We start from the raw sequence: 19,866 nt of genomic DNA on the forward strand, positions 1-19,866 counted from the left end.
TCTTATATATATTCCTTTTATAGAGTGAAATCTTTATGTGCCTTATTTCCACAGCAGACGTTCTTTGAGGGCAGAGATATCTTAAACATGCTTTCTCCCTAGCATTTAATGCAATTATTGAGACAGGAAGAGATATAATAAATGTTGAATGAAAGCGTAAATCAATACAGCTCTGTTCAGTTTCAGTCCCTAATACTGTGTTCTTGGTCTAGGAGCCTTCCTTCTTGGCCTAAAGGTTTTCTTTGTCTTTCAGTCTACAACATATAGCAGTAAAGATGATTTCCACTACGTAATCATGATTATAGTAATTTATCATGGGGAAGATTTAGCCTCAGAAATATCATGTATATGTATGATTAAGCATGAATTTTAAACTCCACACTTTCTTTTTACCATACTTTCTTTTACCACTTTACCTGAGTTATGATTTGCGGGACACTAGCTCATCATTACCCAAAGTAATTCTGTGGAATGGATGTATAATAGGTGTTAGTTAAAAGGAAAGTTCTATAACGAAAAGTATTGGAGGATCCTGGATTTATAATAAAGATACACTAGTTTATTTGAGCTCTCAGATCCTATAATATGATGGCATATGCATTGTGAATCTTACTTGACCCATTTTTGTTTTTTAAGATTATTTAGTTATTTGAGAGAGAGAGCATGAGCATCAGAGAGGCCAAGGAAGAGGGACAAGCCAACTCCCCACAAAGCATGGAGCCTGCCATGGGGCTCAGTTCCAGGACCCTCAGACCATGATATGAGCCAAAGTCATGCTTAACTGACTGAGCCACTCAGGCACCCCTTAACTGACCCATTGTCACGAGGGATTAATGTTCCATTGGGAAATGCTGCCCAACATTATGGGTTTTTTTATAAACATGAATCAAGATATTTTCAGCCACAAATAACAGGAAAGTAGATCCAAATTGGGTTAAATAGTATGGGTTCTTATATAAGAAGTTTGGAGATGGGCTGTCAGAATTGGTTACTCTAACTGCAGATTGATCACTAGCTGCTCTGCCATTTTTTGGCTTTCCCTTTTTGAATGCAGGTAGCTACTGCAGCTAATATGTCTTCTGTAACAGGGTTCAAAGCTGAAAGAAAGATGGATTTGCTTCTTGTACATCTCTTTTTTTTTTTCCAGGAAAAAAATCCCAGAATGCCCCCTTTCCCAACTAGGCTTTTCTTTATGTTCCTTGGTCAGCTTTGAGTCACATGCTCATGTTGGAAGGGTAAGCCATCATAATTCATCCTCAGGGACTGGGAGGGGACGCATTTCTCTCTGAGCATACTAGTACCCCAATCTGAACAAAGCTGGAGTTCTGTTTACAGAAAAGGGCTGTAGAGAAGCAACTAACAGGGGCACCTGGGCGGCTCAGTTAGTTAAGCATCTGCCTTTGGCTCAGGTCATGATCTCAGGGTCCGGGGTTCCAGTCCCACATTGGGCTCCCTGCTAAAAGGGAAGCCTGCTTGTCCCTCTCACACTCCCGCAGCTTGTGTTCCCTCTCTCACTGTCTCTACATCAAATAAATAAATAAAATCTTTTTTTAAAAAAAAGAGGCAACTAACAGGGTCTACAAAATTATATCTATATGCACTTAGAAGTCATGTCTTTTACATTGAATGTTCGTATTCTCCTTGTCTCAGATAATCAAGAATAAATATATGTTTGATGAGTTTGAGTGACTAAAAAATTCAGAGTGGATGGAGTATATAAACTAAGTTATTTTTGTTGGTAAAGAACCTAATAATTACAATGGGTTATATTACAGCTGTCAAACTTGCATGACTTTTTCCTCCGAATTCAGAGATTTTTGATAAGACTCATGATTTCTCTTTTATATTTATATTTTCTTTAGTAGTAGGTAGCTTTGGACTAGGCTTTTTAAACTTTTCTTCAGGAATTATTTTCCTTTGTTATTGGAGCTAGATGCTGGATGTTTGAAAAGCCTGACTCTAGAGCTATAGAGTTCTCTGTACTCTTCTGTGCTTCATGTGAGTTATAGGTTTGTGACCTCCATTCTTCATTCATAACTATCTTCTCCCCAAATCAGCCAACCTGGAAGAGATTGACTCCACAAAAAAACTCAGCCTACAATTTTGATATCATGCCACCAGGTGGTGGCAGTGTCAAGATAGAAGAATATATATGTATTAATTTCTTGGGATAGCCCTAAAATTTCAATTAGTTTGACTTGCTTTACCCATAAAAACATCAATATTTTATACATTTTAATGTTTCAATATTTATAATGTCTGTGGCTGCTTTATCTATTTAGAAGTTTCACCAGAATAGCCCTGTTAGTTAGGTGTTTTTTGTTTAAGTATGTTTCTTACTTGACCAAAGGTGTGGTTCAAACTTCCAGGACTGTATTTCATCAGATTCAAATATAGGGCTGTAAGTGTTGGTTTAGATTAGATGCAAAACAACCTCAATTTTAAATTTTGTTAATTATTACCTTTTTTTTTTTTAAGATTTTATTTATTTATTAGAAAGAGAGTGAGCGAGTGCAAAAGCAGGGGATGGAGGTGGTCAGTGGGAGAGAATCTCAAGCAGACTCCACACTGAGCACATAACCTGACATGGGACTTGATCCAAGGACCCTGAGATCATAATCTCAGCTGAAACCAAGAATTCAACACTTAACCAACTGAGCTACCCAGGCACCCCTAATTATTATATTTTTAAAACTTACATCTATCTCACCTTTCAATAATTTCTAACACTTAAACTTGCTGTAAATCTTAGTTTGGTTGACTATTCTTGACTCTTTAGTTCACCATCTGAATGTGTTGGGTTCCCTTTATTCTGCTAAAGCTATTTTGGCTATGGAAGAGAAACTATTAGGTTACCTTTTTAATCCCTTGAAATCCAAGTTCTTGTGAAACTTTTCTACCATAAGAGGCAGAAGTAGAAAAAGAAGAATGGACTTTATTTTCTTGAAAAGATGAAAGCCTTTTATGAGCAGGTCCTCTAATCACTTTCTCAACACTGTTGTCTCTTTGTGACTTGTTCTTTGGCTTTGTAAATTTAATGTGGAGTTTATTATAACATGACTGGGGCGCCTGGGTGGCTCAGTCTGTTAAGCATCTGCCTTCAGGTCAGGTTATGATCCCGGGGTCCTGGGATAAGCCCCACATCAGGCTCTCTGCTTGGTAGGAATCCTGCTTCTCCCTCTCCCACTCCCTCTGCTTGTGTTCCCTCTCTCACTGTCTCTCTCTCTGTCAAATAAATAAATAAAATCTTTTTTTTTTTTAAAGTAAATCTTTAACATGACTTAAATAGAAATTTGAAGTTTTACATTTAAAGTCTGTATTTAAATTAAATAGTACTTTGAGCTTAAACTCTTTAACTGATGCTTCTTAGCAAGTAATTTGTTGTATTTTAGATTGGTAGCTTCTAATGAAACTAAATCACTTAAAGAAACTGAGTAAGTTATTGGATCAAAAACATTCTAAATAACATTTCAGCAATATTTTTATTAACAATTTTAATAGTGGACAATCTTAATTCTTGTAAGTATTCAGAAATGGTGAGAGTAAAATTTGGGCATATTATTTCCCAGTGCTCTTGAAAGACTGTACGAAAATAGCCAATTCCTTATGTAAAAATAATTTTGCTGATTTTACCATCTATGTATTGTTTGATTCTGTCAATTATTACATGAAAGTAAGGAATTGGCCAGCAATCCTGGAGTGTGTTGGGTATAAGTGTCTCCATGGGCAACATGTGAGCCATAGTCAAAAGTGAGAGAGCAAGAGGCACTGGAGCTACATTCAATTCCACCCACAGAGCACTATAGAACCTAGCATAAAGTCTGTGTGGAACGAACTTCTGAAAAATCAGACTGGCAGGGAATGAGGGGCAAGCTAGAGAAGGGAGACGGTGAGCCAGTGGACTGTTGTGTAGCCCTCAGAGGAATGTACCTTCTGCATTGTGGGGATTATGATTAGGAGGACGCAAATGGGAAGCTTACAAAGAACCCAGGAGTGTAGCTTTGCAAGAGTTTAGCTTAAACATCTGTCAAGCCCAGAGAGCACTGAGACATCTTAGTCTGTGCTATTTTCTATACCTTTACCTTTTTTCTTTCCCCTTCTCCAGGCAGTGGACTGGAGGGAGAACAGAAACTCTAGTCTAGGAAAGAGAGGAGGACATTGTCCTTCTTCTAGCAAAAGACCCACTGGCAGCCAGCTGTGGCTGAAAAGGGAAATCTTACCTTTAAATCAAGATTGAAAGTATTATTTTGTTAGTGTAATTTCAGATTCAAGGCTTTGCTTCACAACTTAAAATCACTGTAGATAGTAAGAGTCATCAGGGAAGTCATGGACTCCTACCTCCTCATCCAGTGGCAGAGAAGTACTTCCCACATTGAGCTGTTTTTAAAATGGCATTTGGGGGCAGAATTAAGTTGCTTTTATGACTTTACCCCATGAGTACAGTGCAAAATATGCATAGAGGTTTTTTTAATATAAAAATATTAATACAAGTCTCATCTTTTTTTTTTTTTAAAGATTTATTCATTTGACAGAGAGAGAGAAAGAGAGAAAGGGAACACAAGCAGGGGGAGTGGGAGAGGAAGAAACAGGATTCCCACTAAGCAGAGAGCCTGATGTGGGGCTCGAACACAGGACCCTGGGATCATGACCCAAGCTGAAGGCGGACACTTAATGACAGAGCCACCCAGGCACCCCCAAATCTCTATACCTAATTCTAAGTCTCTCCTTGATTAAAAAAAAAAAAAAAAAAAAACTCATCTATTGAAGAAACAAGTATGTCTATTCCAAATAATTTTAGGCTTGCCCTTCCAAGTGGATTTTGGGTTTCCTTCTCAAACAGATGAGTTTCTTAATAGAGGTTTCCTATCTAGGAGATATTCTTGCTCACCCCACTGACAGACATACTAATTTGCATTTATTTTCACTATTCACTGGGGTCCTCTTACAAGGAAGAGAGGATGTTGGTAGACAGTAACCTCTGCTGCATACCACTTATCTCTGAGTTTATCATATTAGAACCCAGTTCTCATGTCTGAAGAGTCTAATTCTCTGTAATTTTGTATCTAACGTGCTTCACTTCGTCAGTTGGATTTTTCATGTTTTTGGCTTTCAAAATATCTGAAGGACTTTTAATTGGATTCTGACTGTAGTTACAACTTCTAAGTCTGTTTTCACTACACTATATAAGGCTTCTGTTGGACTTGTTTTTATCTTCCACATCTTTTAACTACTTTTTAATTTTTTATCACTTCCTAGAAATCAAAAATAGTTCATTTTCAGATAGTTCAGCTTCAAGTAGTTCATTTCCGAATCTTCTTGCTTTTTCCTTCTTGTAATTTCTTTAGTTTTCAATTCTCCTCTTATTACTTAGTCTTATTGAACATACATACTCCTAATACTCCTAATTGAAATAATGCTTATTTCCTGTTTGTTGTGCACTCCTCTGACTCATAGTTCATTTCCTCACATTGTAATTTTGATTGTCGTGATCTCATCTTCAGCAGGTATATTGTGTGTGAGTTTGAGTTCCTTGGGTTCTCAAGTATGCGCTTATCAAGTGGCTTCATTTTCCCTTTATGTTGCTTTCTTTTATTTAATTTTTTTTTAAGATTTTTTTTATTTATTTATTTGACACAGAGATCACAAGTAGGCAGAGAGGCAGGCAGAGAGAGAGGAGGAAGCAGGCTCCCCGCTGAGCAGAGAGTCTGATGCGGGGCTTGATCCCAGGACCCTGGGATCATGACCTGAGCCAAAGGCAGAGGCTTTAACCCACTGAACCACCCAGGCGCCCCTGTGTTGCTTTCTTAATGGGATCCTCATTGTTAGTTCCTAAGTCCATTATTTAAGATTTCTGGTATACTTTTCTCATTTCCAGGTTATTTAGTGTGCTGCACAGTTTGGATTGCTGGAAATGTGATCTCCCTTTTAAGTGGAAAACTGATTTGCTAGCTTCACAGAGTGTTGTTGTTGTTTTTTTTTAAATGAGCAACTATCTTATTGCATAAGGAAAAAATTCAAAAATACTCAACAGTCAGTGCTCACTACATGCCTTGAGTTATTCGTTACTATATCAATTTAGTGAAAAGATTCAAGCTCATATTATTAAAACTGTATATAGTGGGCACTTTATAAAAGCTTATTGAATGAAGAACCTTCCTGGCATATGTTACTTTATTCCACCCACTCTTATTCTTTGAGACTTAGTTCTATAACCCAATATAGAGGAATAAGAATGTTTTAAATCTGTTATCTTCAAAAATAATTCACAGCATTCATTGCTAGCCAGTAGTAAATGAAATAGACTATTATTAAAGCTTTATCTGTTGTAATAGTTAAGATGTTTACCATGGTAATGGCAGAACACTTAAATTTACTTGGCATGAATGATAAAGGTAGAATTGACTTAGTGACGCATTTAAATTAATTTTTTTCAAAAGTAGAACATACTTTAGGCATTGTTTAATCAAGATTGTGACTCTGTTTCTTTGCATTTATATTAGCTTTGCCTTTTGTGTGATACGTCCTAAAGTTGGCTTTCTAGACTATTGTGAAATGGCTGCCAATAGTGATCTGGGCTGTTTGCTTCCTTGTAGCCTTGGAGTTTACAATCCAGATGGCAGGAGAGAGTTTTTTCCCATAACCATTAAAAAAAGACTGACTTTATTCAGATTCAGTAACACTTGAGATCAACTACTGTTACAAAGAACATTCCATACAGTGATAGACTTAGGCAAGAGGTCATTGGCTTCCCTCAGTAGCACCCAAAACAATATTAAAATCTAAAAAGTAATGGTCAAGACATACATGAAGAAAACTACAAAACTCTACTGAAGGATGTGAAAGGGTCTTTAAAAAATGGAGCAATAAATTCACAAATGAGAAAACTGCAAAAATGTCTATTTATGTCTATATAGCTAATGTGGTAATCAAAATCTTATTAGATTATTATGGATGATACTCAAGTTCATGTGGTAGAGAAATTGTAGGAAGAAACAAGTAAGTATTAAAGAACAGTGAGGTGACGGATGCCTGGATGGCTCAGTCAGTTAAGTGTCTGCCTTCGGCTCAGGTCATGATCCTATGGTCCTGGGATAGAGCCCGTCAGGCTCTTGGCTTTGCAGGAAGTCTGCTTCTCCCTCTACCTCTGCCCATCCCTCTGCTTGTGCTCTCTCTCTCTCTTTCTCTGACAAGTAAATAAATAAATAATCTTTAAAAAATATATATATTGCCATAGTAATTAAAACTTGCTACTTGTGTAGGAATAGACAAACATAAGTAGAGCAGTGAAGAGAAACTGTAAACAGGGTTATGCATGCTTGTTTAGTTTATGACAAAGATTCTATACATCTTTATCGATTCAGTAGAGAAAGGACAGACTAGTAAATGAGTTATAGGGATAATTGGATATCTATCAAAATGAATTGAATTTAGAACCCTGGCTCACATCATTTCCAAAATAAACCAGAAGCCTTTTACAAAGTGAAAGATCAAAAGAATACAAATAATAGAAGGAAACTATTTGTGCAGTATTAGATTGAGAGGCTTTTCTGTGCAAGACACTGTATCTGAAAGCCAAAAGATAGATGATTTGCCCAAAAAAATTAAAACTTGTACATTGAAAGACATTAAAAGTCAAACATATATAACCAAGTGATTACCATCTATCACAGTTTCTAAAAATATTTAAGCAAAGGATAAACTGGGGTGCCTGGGTGGCTCAATCAGTTAAGCATCTGCCTTTGGCTCAGGTCATGATCCCGGGGTGCTGGGTTTGAGCCCCGTATCTGTCTCCCTGCCCAGCAGGGAGTCTGCTTCTCCCTCTCTCACTCCCCTTGCTTATGCTCTCTCTCACCCTCTATCAAATAAATAAATAAAATCTTTTCCCCCAAAAAAGGGTAAACAATGCAATAAAATAATGGTCAAAGGGTATTAAGTCATTGAAAAAATACATATGATCAGTAGATAGATGAAAAGATGCTAAATCTTGATAATCAAAGACATGCAATTAAAACAATAATGGAATATCATTTTCAGGCATCAGATTATCAATCTTTTAAACTACCAGTAACCACTTTGGGGAAAACTGCAGGGAGTAAGCTTGTTATATACTACCAGTGAAGGACAAAATGACTAAATTCAAAGTTAAATACTTACTTCACATATGTTATGTAAGAAAAAATTATAGATAACAAATGTTGAAGAAACTGAAACCTTGTACACTGCTGGTGGGAATGTAAAATGGTGAAGCTATTGCGGAAAACAGTCTAATATTTTCTCAAAAATTAAAGCTTGGAGTTAACCATATAATCCAGCAATACCGCTCTGAAGCACATGCCCAAAAGAACTGAAAGCAAGGAAGGGACTCAGATACTTGTATGCCAGTGTCCATAGCAGCATTATTCTCAATAGCCAAAAGGTGGAAATAATCCAAAAGTCCATCAACAGATGAATGGATAAACAAAATGTGATACATACATAAAATGAAATATTATTCAGCCTTAAAAAGGAATGGAATTCTGACATGTGTTTCAGCATGGATGAAACTTGAATACATTTTGCTAAGTGAAGTAAGTCAGACACAAAAGGACAAAAATTACATGATCCACTTAAATGATGTACTTAGAATGGGCAAATTCACAGAGACAGAAGGTAAAGTGAGATCACAAAAGGCTGCATGGAAAAGAGAATGGAGAGTTATTCTTTAATGGGTATAAAGTTTCTGTTTGGGGTGATGAAAAATTCTGAACGTGGGTAATGGTGATGATTGCTCAACATTGTGAATGTACTTCTACTGCTGAATTATACACTTAAAATGGTTAAGATGTTTAAGTTGAATGTGAATTTTCCACAATAAAAAGTGCTAACAGAAAGTTACATGTTTGTGTCTTGAGCCAGCAATTTTGCTTATACTATACCTCAGAGAAAGACTTGCACATGTGCACAGAGGTTTATGTCAAATGGTGGGAGTGTTGGAGCCTTGCCATAATGGAAAATGAGACATTAATAAAATAGCTATTGACAAGAGAATAATAAAGTAATAGTATGTAGACACTAGAGAAAGAAAGAACCTACCACCAACTACTAGTGAGGATGTGGGACAATAGGAATTCTCATTCACGGCTCTTAGGAATGCAAAGTGGTACAGCCACTTTGAAGGAGAATTTGGCAGCTGATTATAAAACTGAACAGACTTATGATCCAACAGTTGCACTCTTTGAGATTAACCCAAATGAGTGGAAAACTCATGTGCATGTCAATTTTATAGTAGCTTTATTCATAATTGCCTAAATTCAAAAGTGACCACGGTGTCATTCAGTAGGTAAATGCATAAATAAGCTATGGTACATTCGGACAATGGACTGTTATTCAGTGATTTAAAGAAATGAGGTATCAAGACATGAAGAGACATGGAGGAGCATAAGTGCATATTTATGCATTCATACTAAATTAAATTCATACTGAATGAAAGAAGCCTGTCTAAAAAGATTACATAATGTGTGAATCCAACTATATGGCATTCTGGAAAGACAAAACTATATAGACGTGAAAAGGATCATTGGTTGCCAGAGCTTGGCAGGAGTCAGGGATAAATAGGCAGAGCACAGAAGATGTTAAGGGCAAAATACTCTGTATGTACCATACCGATGAATACATACCATTATGCATCTGTCACAACCATAGCATGTACAACACAAAAAGTGAACCTTAATGTACATGGACTTTGGGTGATAATAATGTGTCAATGTAGGTTCAGTGGATCACTTTGGGGACGGGGGTTGAAAAGGGGGGTTTCATTTGAAAATGAAAATGAATCTGGTACTTGTGTCTGTGGGGGCAGGGGTTACTTGGAAAACTCTCTGTGCCTTCCATCCAGCACCTAGAAGTACTCTGATAAAATCTATTAAAAAAAAAAAAAAATTAGGAACACTAGGGTGGCGCAGTCAGTTAAGCATTTGCCTCTGGATTTCAGCTCAGGTCATGATCTTAGGGTGGAAGAATTGGGCCCTGAGTCAGGATCTGCATTCAGTGGGTACTTGGTTTGAGAGTCTCTCTTTCTCCCTCTGCTGCCCCTCCACCCCCGCCACTTGTGTGCACAAGCTGTCTCTAAAATAAATCTTAAAAAAAAAAAAAAAAAAAAAAAACTAGGGTGCCTGGGCAGCTCAGTTGGTTAAGCGTCTGACTTTGGAAGGGGTCATGATCTTGGGGTCCTGGGATGGAACCCCTCATTGGGCTCTGTGTTCAGCGGGTGTTCTGCTTGTCCCTCTGCCCCACCCACCCTCTACCCCCTGCTTGTGCATGCCCTCACTCTCTCTCAAATAAATAAATAAATAAATAAGATTTTTAAAAAATTAAGTAGACCTATGTATGTATGTTGACACGGAAGTTTCGATAAAAATAACAAGTTACAGAACATAACGAAAGATAAACCTGTATGTGTTTGAGATATTCTTTATATTGACCTATATCTGAAAATAAAGCAGAGGAATGGGAAAAGAAGGATGCCCTTTAGACTTTACAGGATGCCCCTGTAAAGAGGGGATTCTGGGGATGGTGCAAAAGTGGGAGTAAAAAGACACTTTTAAATTCTTCTGCACTGTTTGAGTCTTTTAAAATAAAAATTACTCATTTCTTGAGAATATTCAAATATTGCTTATAATGGGAAAAATTTTTAAATAATAATGATGTTTGCTTATTATATAGAAATTTTGAAATTATGTTCCACGATACAGAGGTAATCATTTTTAAAATTTTGTGCATTTTATTGCAGTTTTTTTTGTCATAGACTCTGAAATGTATTGATGGTTTTGTTTCCACCTTTTTAAAAACTCTATTCTATTTTCAGAGTGTCATTAAAAATTCTTCCATAACATTTCCTTTAGCTACATAATCGTGACACATACATACCATGAAATATTGATTTAAGATTTCTCTATTGTGGCAATTTCATCTTTATATATATAAAGGGAACTTACATATATAGAGAGGCAATTTTTATATATATAAAGGCTATATTTTTTTATTTATAAAGGCAATTTATAAGGCAATTTTCGTTATATATAAATGTCTTTACTATCCATAGTTTCCTTATGATTGATGCCTAAATGAAATATCACCTTAAAAAGTGAATTTTAAAGTTGTAGATACTCTAACAAGATTTTTTAAATATATAAAATACCAAAATAAACGATACTGCCTTTTTTTTTTAAGGAGGAACAAGACATATAACTTATTTTTCCCTATATAACTGTATGTGAATTTTGATAAAGCAGTAGACTCATCTGGTTTCTCTTGCTGTTACCTCTTTTCCACATTCCCTGTTGCCTGACATTCTTTCCCACCTATGAGAACTTCTATATTCCTCTGCAGTGCTTTGAAATTTTTTTATTTATTAAAAGGAGCAAATGAGAATTCCAGTGCAGAGAAGCTTGAATCAGTCTTTCTGTTCTTATGAACAGGCAGTTCCTCCAGGCAGTGAATTAGCCCTTTAGAAAACATTGGCATTATGTTTCTTAACCCTGAGTGTCTGTATAGGTGGTCTGGAAAGCATTAAAGAGAGGCATTGTATCAGATCCTCAAATCTAAAGATGAAATCCTCTTCTTGCTAATCATGACATTTTTTTGTTGCTATTGTTGTTCTGAATCACTGGGTTTTACCAAATTATTTAGTGAGGGTTGGAAATGGGTTTGGTATAGCATATAGTTGGCTCTTTTTTTATTAATGAAAATGTATATAGAAAGTTCTTCAAAGGAATTTTATGGTAAATAACGTTCTGGACAAACCAAACATCACTTGTTTTTCTCTATTTGTAAATGCAAACTTTTATATTTCTTTTAGTGGGAGAATTACTAAAATATTTTGTTTGTTTCTAGTTCAGGCTACAGTACTTAGCAGTAATTCATTTTTGCTGAACTAGAAAATATTCTCCCATATACTAATATCTTGTGTATTTGTAGTTGGGTTCGTTATTGTAACAAAACAGGTTTTTGTTAAGGTCAGTAGTTCTCAAAATCATGGTGCCCAAGAATGCAAAGCATCGGCATCACCCATCACCTGTGAGCACATTAGAATACGGATTACTAGGTTCTACTCCAGAATACTGTTCAGAAACTGGGAGGTGTAGCCCAGGAACCTGTGTTTTAACAAGCCCTTCAGGTGATTCTGATATATGCTAAAGTTTGAGACTGGTTTAGATAATATCTGCACAGTGGCTACAAATTTCAGTGTTTATCCCTTGAAAGCCTGGGTTTGGTTGAATTCCAGGTACCTGTTAAGAACTCTAGTGGTGGGGCACCTGGGTGGCTCAGTTGGTTAAGCGACTGCCTTCAGCTCAGGTCATGATCCTGGAGTCCTGGATTTGAGTCCCACATCGGGCTCCCTGCTCAGCAGGAAGTCTGCCTCTCCCGCTGACCTCTCCTCTCATGCTCTCTCTCTTTCATTGTCGCTCTCTACCTCTCAAATAAATAAATAAAATATTAAAAAAAAAAAAAAACCAAACTCTAGTGGTATTGCTTCTAAGAGATGTGTAGATGAAAAGCTGTTAGCCAGGGCTACCTTGCAAGAGTTGGTTTCACTGTTTCTGGTAGCTGAGATTTTAAGAACAGAGCACCAAGAATCCTTCACTATGGAGCTGAACCAAGTTGCTTCAGTACTTAGGAGGGTTAGCAGAAGCTTCTCATTTGATAACATCATCTAAGTTGGTCTCTCCTCCATTACTGACATACTTAAAATGACAAACCGTGAGATCACATTTAAAGCAGATAATATTTTCAGAGTTAAGGAATTACTGAATTAGCTCTCTTTCAAATGTTTTTGAGTTATAAATAATTATAAGCAGACATACAGTACCTGGAAGACACTTCATTAATATAACTAAGATATATATCCATTAATTATTGGCTTATTTTTGTAATTATTAACTACCTGGATAACATCTAGAATATTTTAAGAACACTTTTAATGGAAATATGTTATGCTAATAGGTTAATGTATTTTTTTCACTGTATGATTCTCTATTCCTGAATTTAAATGTCACATGAAGGGGCGCCTGGGTAGCTCAGTGGGTTAAGCCTTTGCTTTCGGCTCAGGTCATGATCTCAGGGTCCTGGGATCGAGCCCCACATGGGCTCTCTGCTCAGCAGGGAACCTGCTTGCTCCCCTCTCTCTCTGCCTGCCTCTCTGCCTATTTGTGATCTCTGTCAAATAAATAAACAAAATCTTAAAAAAAAATCACATGAATTTATTAATTATTTCAGGTGAGTCCTGCAGGACAGATTATTAACGTTTTAAACATGGTGTTATTTTATAAATGAGAACTGTTGTTTTAAAAAACCAGATCTCCTTGTTAAATTTAGGACTTTAAAGCTTTATTTTGACTCCTAAATGTATAGCAGATTTTTTTTTTTAATTATTAGGGAGGTAGTTACCCTCAGAAGAGGTATAACTGGTTTGGTGGTGGTGTCTTCTTGGCATCACAGATGGATCTTATTCATGGTATGGATTAGAATCAGTGACTAGAGAACAATTAAAGGAAAGTTGACAGCATTTCCTTTATACAAATTGAGTAATGGAAGATTTCCTAAAGCCAGGGTAAAGCTAACTTTTTGAAGATATTGTTTGTGATTTTTTAATCGATGACACATAGTATTATTTACCCTATACACATAACTAGGTCATATTATAAAAGGTCAGCTTCTTATAATCAACTTAGAGAAATCGTTCATCCAATTATTATTTTCCAAATGTTTGTAACTCAAGAGTGAGTAAGAAGTAAATTATGTTCTAAGGAGGTTCTTACCCAATCATATGAGTCTGAAATTTCCAACTAGCAAAAGATGTGGTGGAGAATTTAATACTGGGAAAATCCTGTGGTTATTTATCTAGTCATGGGCCCAGGTGAGATTAATAAAATTGAGAAGCATGGGGACTGATGTTCTGAAATTAACCAGTCCTATTTGGTGTGGGCTCAGCCACATGCTAATGAATATCCTGTATTTATGGTCTCTTTATGCTGGTTTTATTTGATCCATTTCTACATAAAATTTACTGTTTTCTAGGCTTAGTACAGTACTTGAACTGATCACTTTTAAAGTATGTAAAACATGCCTAAAATCAGCAACAGGCTCATATATTTTTTTCTTCTTTAAGAATTTAGTATATCATGTATGTAATTCCTCATAATGTACCTGATTTAAGAATAATAAGTGATGTCTTATTTTCAACTCTATGTTAGTGAAACAGGCCATAATACTACAAGCCTATAAGAAACAGTCTAAGATGTTCTCAAAAGACTTAGGCAGAACTGAAATGAAATTTGAAGAAAGAATTCATATAAAACATTTTTTTTTAGTTTTCAAATTCAATTTCTAACTACATAATATATCTCAAGTTACTTGGCATGGAATTAGGGGACTTGATAAAGATTGCAGGTAAATAAATAAAGATTGCAGCAGATAAATCTGATGGGATGAGAGGAAACGTTTTTGAACTTTTTTTTTCCATTCTGCCCTAATGATTCATGGTACTTGGTTTTCTTCAAATTAGGGAAGTTAGTTTCCATTGTAGTCTTGACTTGTTTGTTACAAGTCAAGTTAGTTCCCATTGTAGTGTTCACTTGTTTGTTGCACTGCCTTGGGCTAAAAAGTCAAAATCTCATTTTGACTTCTTGACTCATAAACTTCATGTTAAGCAAGTTTATCTTAGAAAGCCATTTTATTTTAATTCTCCAGGTATCTGAGGGAAACCAGAAGCACACAAATCTACAGAAAAGCATTGAGAAAGCTAAAATTGGCCGACATGAAACAGTAAGTTTGTCTTTAGAGTCTTTAATAGTGTCAATTCTAAATAGAAGAATAACTGGCACCTGGGTGGCTCAGTGGGTTAAGCCTCTGCCTTCGGCTCAGGTCATGATCTCAGGGTCCTGGGATCAAGTCCCACATCGGGCTCTCTGCTCAGTGGGGAGCCTGCTTCCCCCACCCCCCTCTGCCTGCCTCTCTGCCTACTTGTGATCTTTTTCTCTCTGTCAAATAAATAAATAAAATCTTAAAAAAAAAATAGTAAATAAATAAAATCTTAAAAAAAAAAAAATAGAAGAGTAAGAATTTAGAGCTTCCTGTGAGGAATGTACCATTCCTACCAGAAGAGAGAGGAGTACAGCAAAGGACATGAACATTGGACCTGGTAGGATTCACTAATTGTAATCTAAGTTTATTTTTTATTATTGTACTATATTGTATATGGCAGCATAGCATAGAAGCATAAACCCTGGAGCTAGACAGCCTGGGTTTGAAAGTCTCCTAAATTCTCTGTTCTTAATTATCCCAGCTGTAAAATAGGGGATAAAATCTACCTCATTAGGTTACTGTGTGGATTAAACTAGCAAATATTTGCAAAGCACTCAGAAGAGTACCTGGCACAAAGTAAGCCCTTTATAAATGTTTATGTAAAATTTTAAGAGTCATGCTTTTTAAGTCTTTGGCATAGAACAAATTGAAAACTATCAATTTATTATCTTTGGGGCTTTGTAACATTTCTAAATTATTTAAGTGAATATTGACATTATTTTATTTCACAAAGTATAATGTTCTCTGAAGTGTTATGTTAGGGGTTTTTAAAAATCACTTTACATTCTAATTTCCTCATTAATCTCCAGTATGGATTTATGACCTAAAAAAATGTTGAAGATCTAAATGCACCACTAAACATTCCATCTAGGCCTCTATTTGTACCACTTAATTGTGAAAGACTCAAAAACAGTCACAATGTAGAAAAGAATACACCATAGGCTTATCGTGGCTTTTCAAAATAATTTCACATAACTTATTTTATGTGAATAATCAGCAGTCACAGATAAGAATTAGAGAGTGGTAATTTTTGAAGAATTTTTAAGGAAAGGTAAGTTCTGGGCATAACCTGAAGCTGTTATCTTTAACGGACCGTAGCAAATACTCTTTCTTTATTTGATTCTTTTTTTCTTCCTTAACGTTGGCCATAAATTATAGATGCACCTTCAACTAATATCCATGCCCAAAAGTTGTCTGTTGAGTGTTACCCAGTCCCCTAGCTCCATTGCACCTGGGAAAAAATCCTTATGGATGTTGCAGGGCTTGGAGGAGTACAACAGTTTAGAAAGGCTCCTGAGAAAGATGAACTCTCGTGTTCATCCTGAGCACACCAATCAGGATCTTTCAGAAACATCTAGCCCCCATTTACTAGGCATTATTCATGGTCATGATGATGCTGCTGTCAATGAAGGAGAAATAGCTAACATACATAATCTGCTTACTGTGAGCCAAGCAAGTATATCCCAGTGCGTTTTATATTCATTGAATCCTGCCAATAGTGCAAGGAGGTACCCACTATTACTATCTCCATTTTTAATTCAAGAAACTAAAGGCACAAAAAATTAAAGTAATGTGGCACAGATCTCAGTGCTAGTAACAGTCTGAGGTGTTCCTAGTTAAGGGTGTCTAGAGAGTTATTGCCTTCACACAGATTCTTCACCATTTTGCTCAATTTTCATAGTGGAGCATGTATAATTTTGGGTGTGGATGGCAAATAGCCATCTTATATTGTAATTACTTTTAAATCTCTTCTGAGTTATGTTAATACAATATACACTGTAATCATATGTGGCTATTTACATTTGAATTAGAAATAAATGCCTTAAATTCAGTTTTTCAGTAAGAATAGCCATATATCATATACTCAGAAGGTCCATGTGGCTAATGTTTCCTGCATTAGAGAACACAGATCTAGAACATTTTTATCATTGTAGAGTTCTGTTGGACTCTGCTGCTTCAGCCCATGCTGCTCCGTACAATGCTCTGCATTCCCTTGTACAAACGCTAGCAAAGGAGCCTTTCTTCACTTTGGAACAAAAGAGAACAGTTAAAGGCAAAAGGCAAAAAATACAAGTACCAAATATAAGCTAGCAAGGAACCTTAAATAAGTTCCATCAAGGCAGCTTGAACTCTGCTTGGCTTTGCTTCAGGCTTATCCTATAAGTTTGTGTCATAACCGTTCACACATATGAATTGAAAACTGTGGCACGGTGACGTCCACCTGTTAGTGAGAACTATGGCTAGAAATTTCAAATGTGTTTATTGGATCCTGTTGTTTTAAAAGCTTTATTGTGGTTTACCTTTAAAGGAAAATGATAGGAGGCAATAATTTCTTATTTCTGATATCTTTAAATATTTTTAAAGGCTAATCATCCTTAAAGGTCGAAAAATTGTCTGTCACACTTTTAAGGAAAATTGCATAATGATGATGTTGCCATAAAATATTACTTATATTGGGACGCCTGGGTGGCTCAGTTGGTTAAGCAGCTGCCTTCGGCTCAGGTCATGATCCCAGCGTCCTGGGATCGAGTCCCATATCGGGCTCCTTGCTCCACAGGGAGCCTGCTTCTCCATCTGACTCTGCCTTCCACTCTGTCTGCCTGTGCTCGCTCTCACTCGCTCTCTCTGACAAATAAATTTAAAAAAAAAAAAAATTACTTATATTGACACAATCTTATGAACCTACCCAAGAGGCAGTATCTTTTCCAAACATTTGATAATCAGTGGTATGATAATCGTCTATTTATGACTGGTCGATTCTACATATTAATTCCCATTCATCCAGTCAAAATATATGAAAGATGCTTGAGATATCAGAGAAAAATGTCAGTTGAGTTTGTTCTTATATTGTGAATATAGGTATGTGTCTGTATAATACTGTCCAAAAGCCTCGTGCACATTAGTTATGAGAAATAAAATGAAATGTTTATAAAATGTATAACCTTACAATGGCATTTTGTTTGTCTTAATTTACATAAAACTATGTTGAATGCAGGAAGAGCGAACCATGCTAGCAAAAGAGCTTTCTTCACTTCGAGACCAAAGGGAACAGCTAAAGGCAGAAGTAGAAGAATACAAGGAATGTGACCCACAAGTTGTGGAAGAAATACGTAAGTTTTTATCACACCTAGAAGGTTTTTAAAAAAATTTTTTTAAGTTTTAGAGTGAGGGGAGGAGCAGAGGGAGAATCCCAAGCAGGCTCCATGCCCAGTGTGGAGCCAGGCAGAGGGCTTGATCTCATAACCCTGAGATCACTACCTAAGCCAAAACCAAGAGTCGAATGCCAAACTGACTAAACTACCTAGGCACTTCCTTTTTTTTTTTTTTTTAATTTAATTTTATATTATTCATTTATTTATTTTTTGATAGGGCACACCTGAGTGGAAAAGCAAAGAAAATCTCAAGCAGACTCACACCTTGAAAGTTTTTGACTTTGTCAATGAGACTTTGTACTTCTAGTTAGTAACCATTCTCCATGTATATGAGAAAATCAAGCCATGAACAGTTTTAATATTGCATTAGTGTTTCCATCAAAGAGTCTTAAGGCATTGAATAGTGATAACTCTGAAATTATTTTAAGAAGAAGAATAGTAGATAGGGTAGGAGGATAAAGACAAAAATTAAGTTTAGGAAACTGAGAAGTCAGAGCAGTTAAGTTGCCCCCAAGTATATTGACTTGAGAACAAAACCCACCATTATTTTCTAGGCAAGATAATACCAAAAATATGATGTTGCAAGTACAGAAAATCAGTCTGTGCATTGACTTGTCTTTTGAACATACCAGTGATGTTTTCCTCTACTTTAAAACCAATCTTTATTGGTTTTATAAAAAAGCTTTATTTTGAATGATTTTAATATATTTATGTAAAGATATGAATTTGAACATTTAAGAAAGTAAAAGAGTACATTATAAGGATACTTCATCTAATTGCTTAGGAAAATATGTATAACTTTCATCACATTTTTCTGTCTTAGCCTGTCTTTTCATTTAGGGAACTCTACCTAGTGAAATGTTTGTAATTGATTGAAAGCTTTAAGAGAAATCTAAAATATTTGGTACCTTAAAATTAGCTTGAGAATAATTGGATTACAATTACGTTGTTCCTGATGGTTGTCTTTGCAATTAAAAAATATTTAAGCAGTTTAGTTCCTGTAATGTGAAGTTAAACTCAGAGACAGGTCACTGGTTTGCACATCTCCATGAAGCATTAATCCCATACATGTAGTCCCCAGTCTAGATGTGGCATGTATTGGCCCTGGTTCAGCCAGGATGACTGAGAGGTGGAGTCAGAACAACCTCTCCACCCCTGAGCCAATCATTTTCTGTAAATCAAGTATTTACATTTTAGAGAGACATGTTAGCTCTTTCATGCTGCCCATAGATTAATTCATTTATCATTTATCAGCATCCTTCAGAAAAAGGTGCTAACCAAATCTGCTACAAAATTAACCAGTTTAATCAGTCTTGAAGTTTTAATTAATATCAAATGACCTTCCGCAAACACAAGTACTTCAAAGCAGCAAGAGGCAATTAGGAGTTTACTATGAGAAAGCTAGGCCTGCTCATGAATCATCTTTAAAAGGAAGTGCATACTGCTTGTTAAAGAGGACATCAACTGTGTCATGAAAGAAAACTTTGAGAACAGTTTTCTTTCCCAGATCAAATGCCTTCAGGTAATTTAGTTTTAGGATCAGCATGTCTGTGCCCTCTAGCAGTTCATCATGAAAATTCTGTTTTCACAGTTATCAAATCTGATCCTATGTATATTACTCTAACTTGGTTCTGCCTTCCTTTGTGATTTCAGTGTTGTGTAGTTAGGGACTTTTTCCTTGATGATTCCAATTCTTTTCTTACCCCGTTTCATTCTCTTTTCTTTCAAGGACTTAAAACTCACAGCCATACCCAGTCAAGGCTCTGCTCTTCTACTTTGTGGCCCCCATTATATTGCCATTGCTCTTTCCCTGGGCATATGACCATGACTGACATCACCTCTCCTAATGACCTCCTATTTTTACAGTCCTTTT

General features: G+C 36.1%; 1 protein-coding gene across 4 annotated transcripts in view; it reads left to right on the forward strand.

Annotated features, from left to right (window-relative positions):
• The window catches only part of MND1 (meiotic nuclear divisions 1), a 73,018-nt gene that overhangs the window by 33,941 nt on the left and 19,211 nt on the right, over positions 1-19,866 (forward strand). For all 4 annotated transcript variants that reach the window (XM_082726738.1, XM_082726739.1, XM_082726740.1 and 1 more), the window contains exons 5-6: positions 14,728-14,802; positions 17,837-17,951. In XM_082726738.1, the coding sequence (XP_082582864.1) occupies positions 14,728-14,802; positions 17,837-17,951 (190 nt within the window). The remainder of the gene's footprint in view (positions 1-14,727; positions 14,803-17,836; positions 17,952-19,866) is intronic.

Source organism: Mustela nivalis (genome assembly GCF_964662115.1).
Source record: "Mustela nivalis genome assembly, chromosome: 4".
NCBI classification, from domain to species: domain Eukaryota; kingdom Metazoa; phylum Chordata; class Mammalia; order Carnivora; family Mustelidae; genus Mustela; species Mustela nivalis.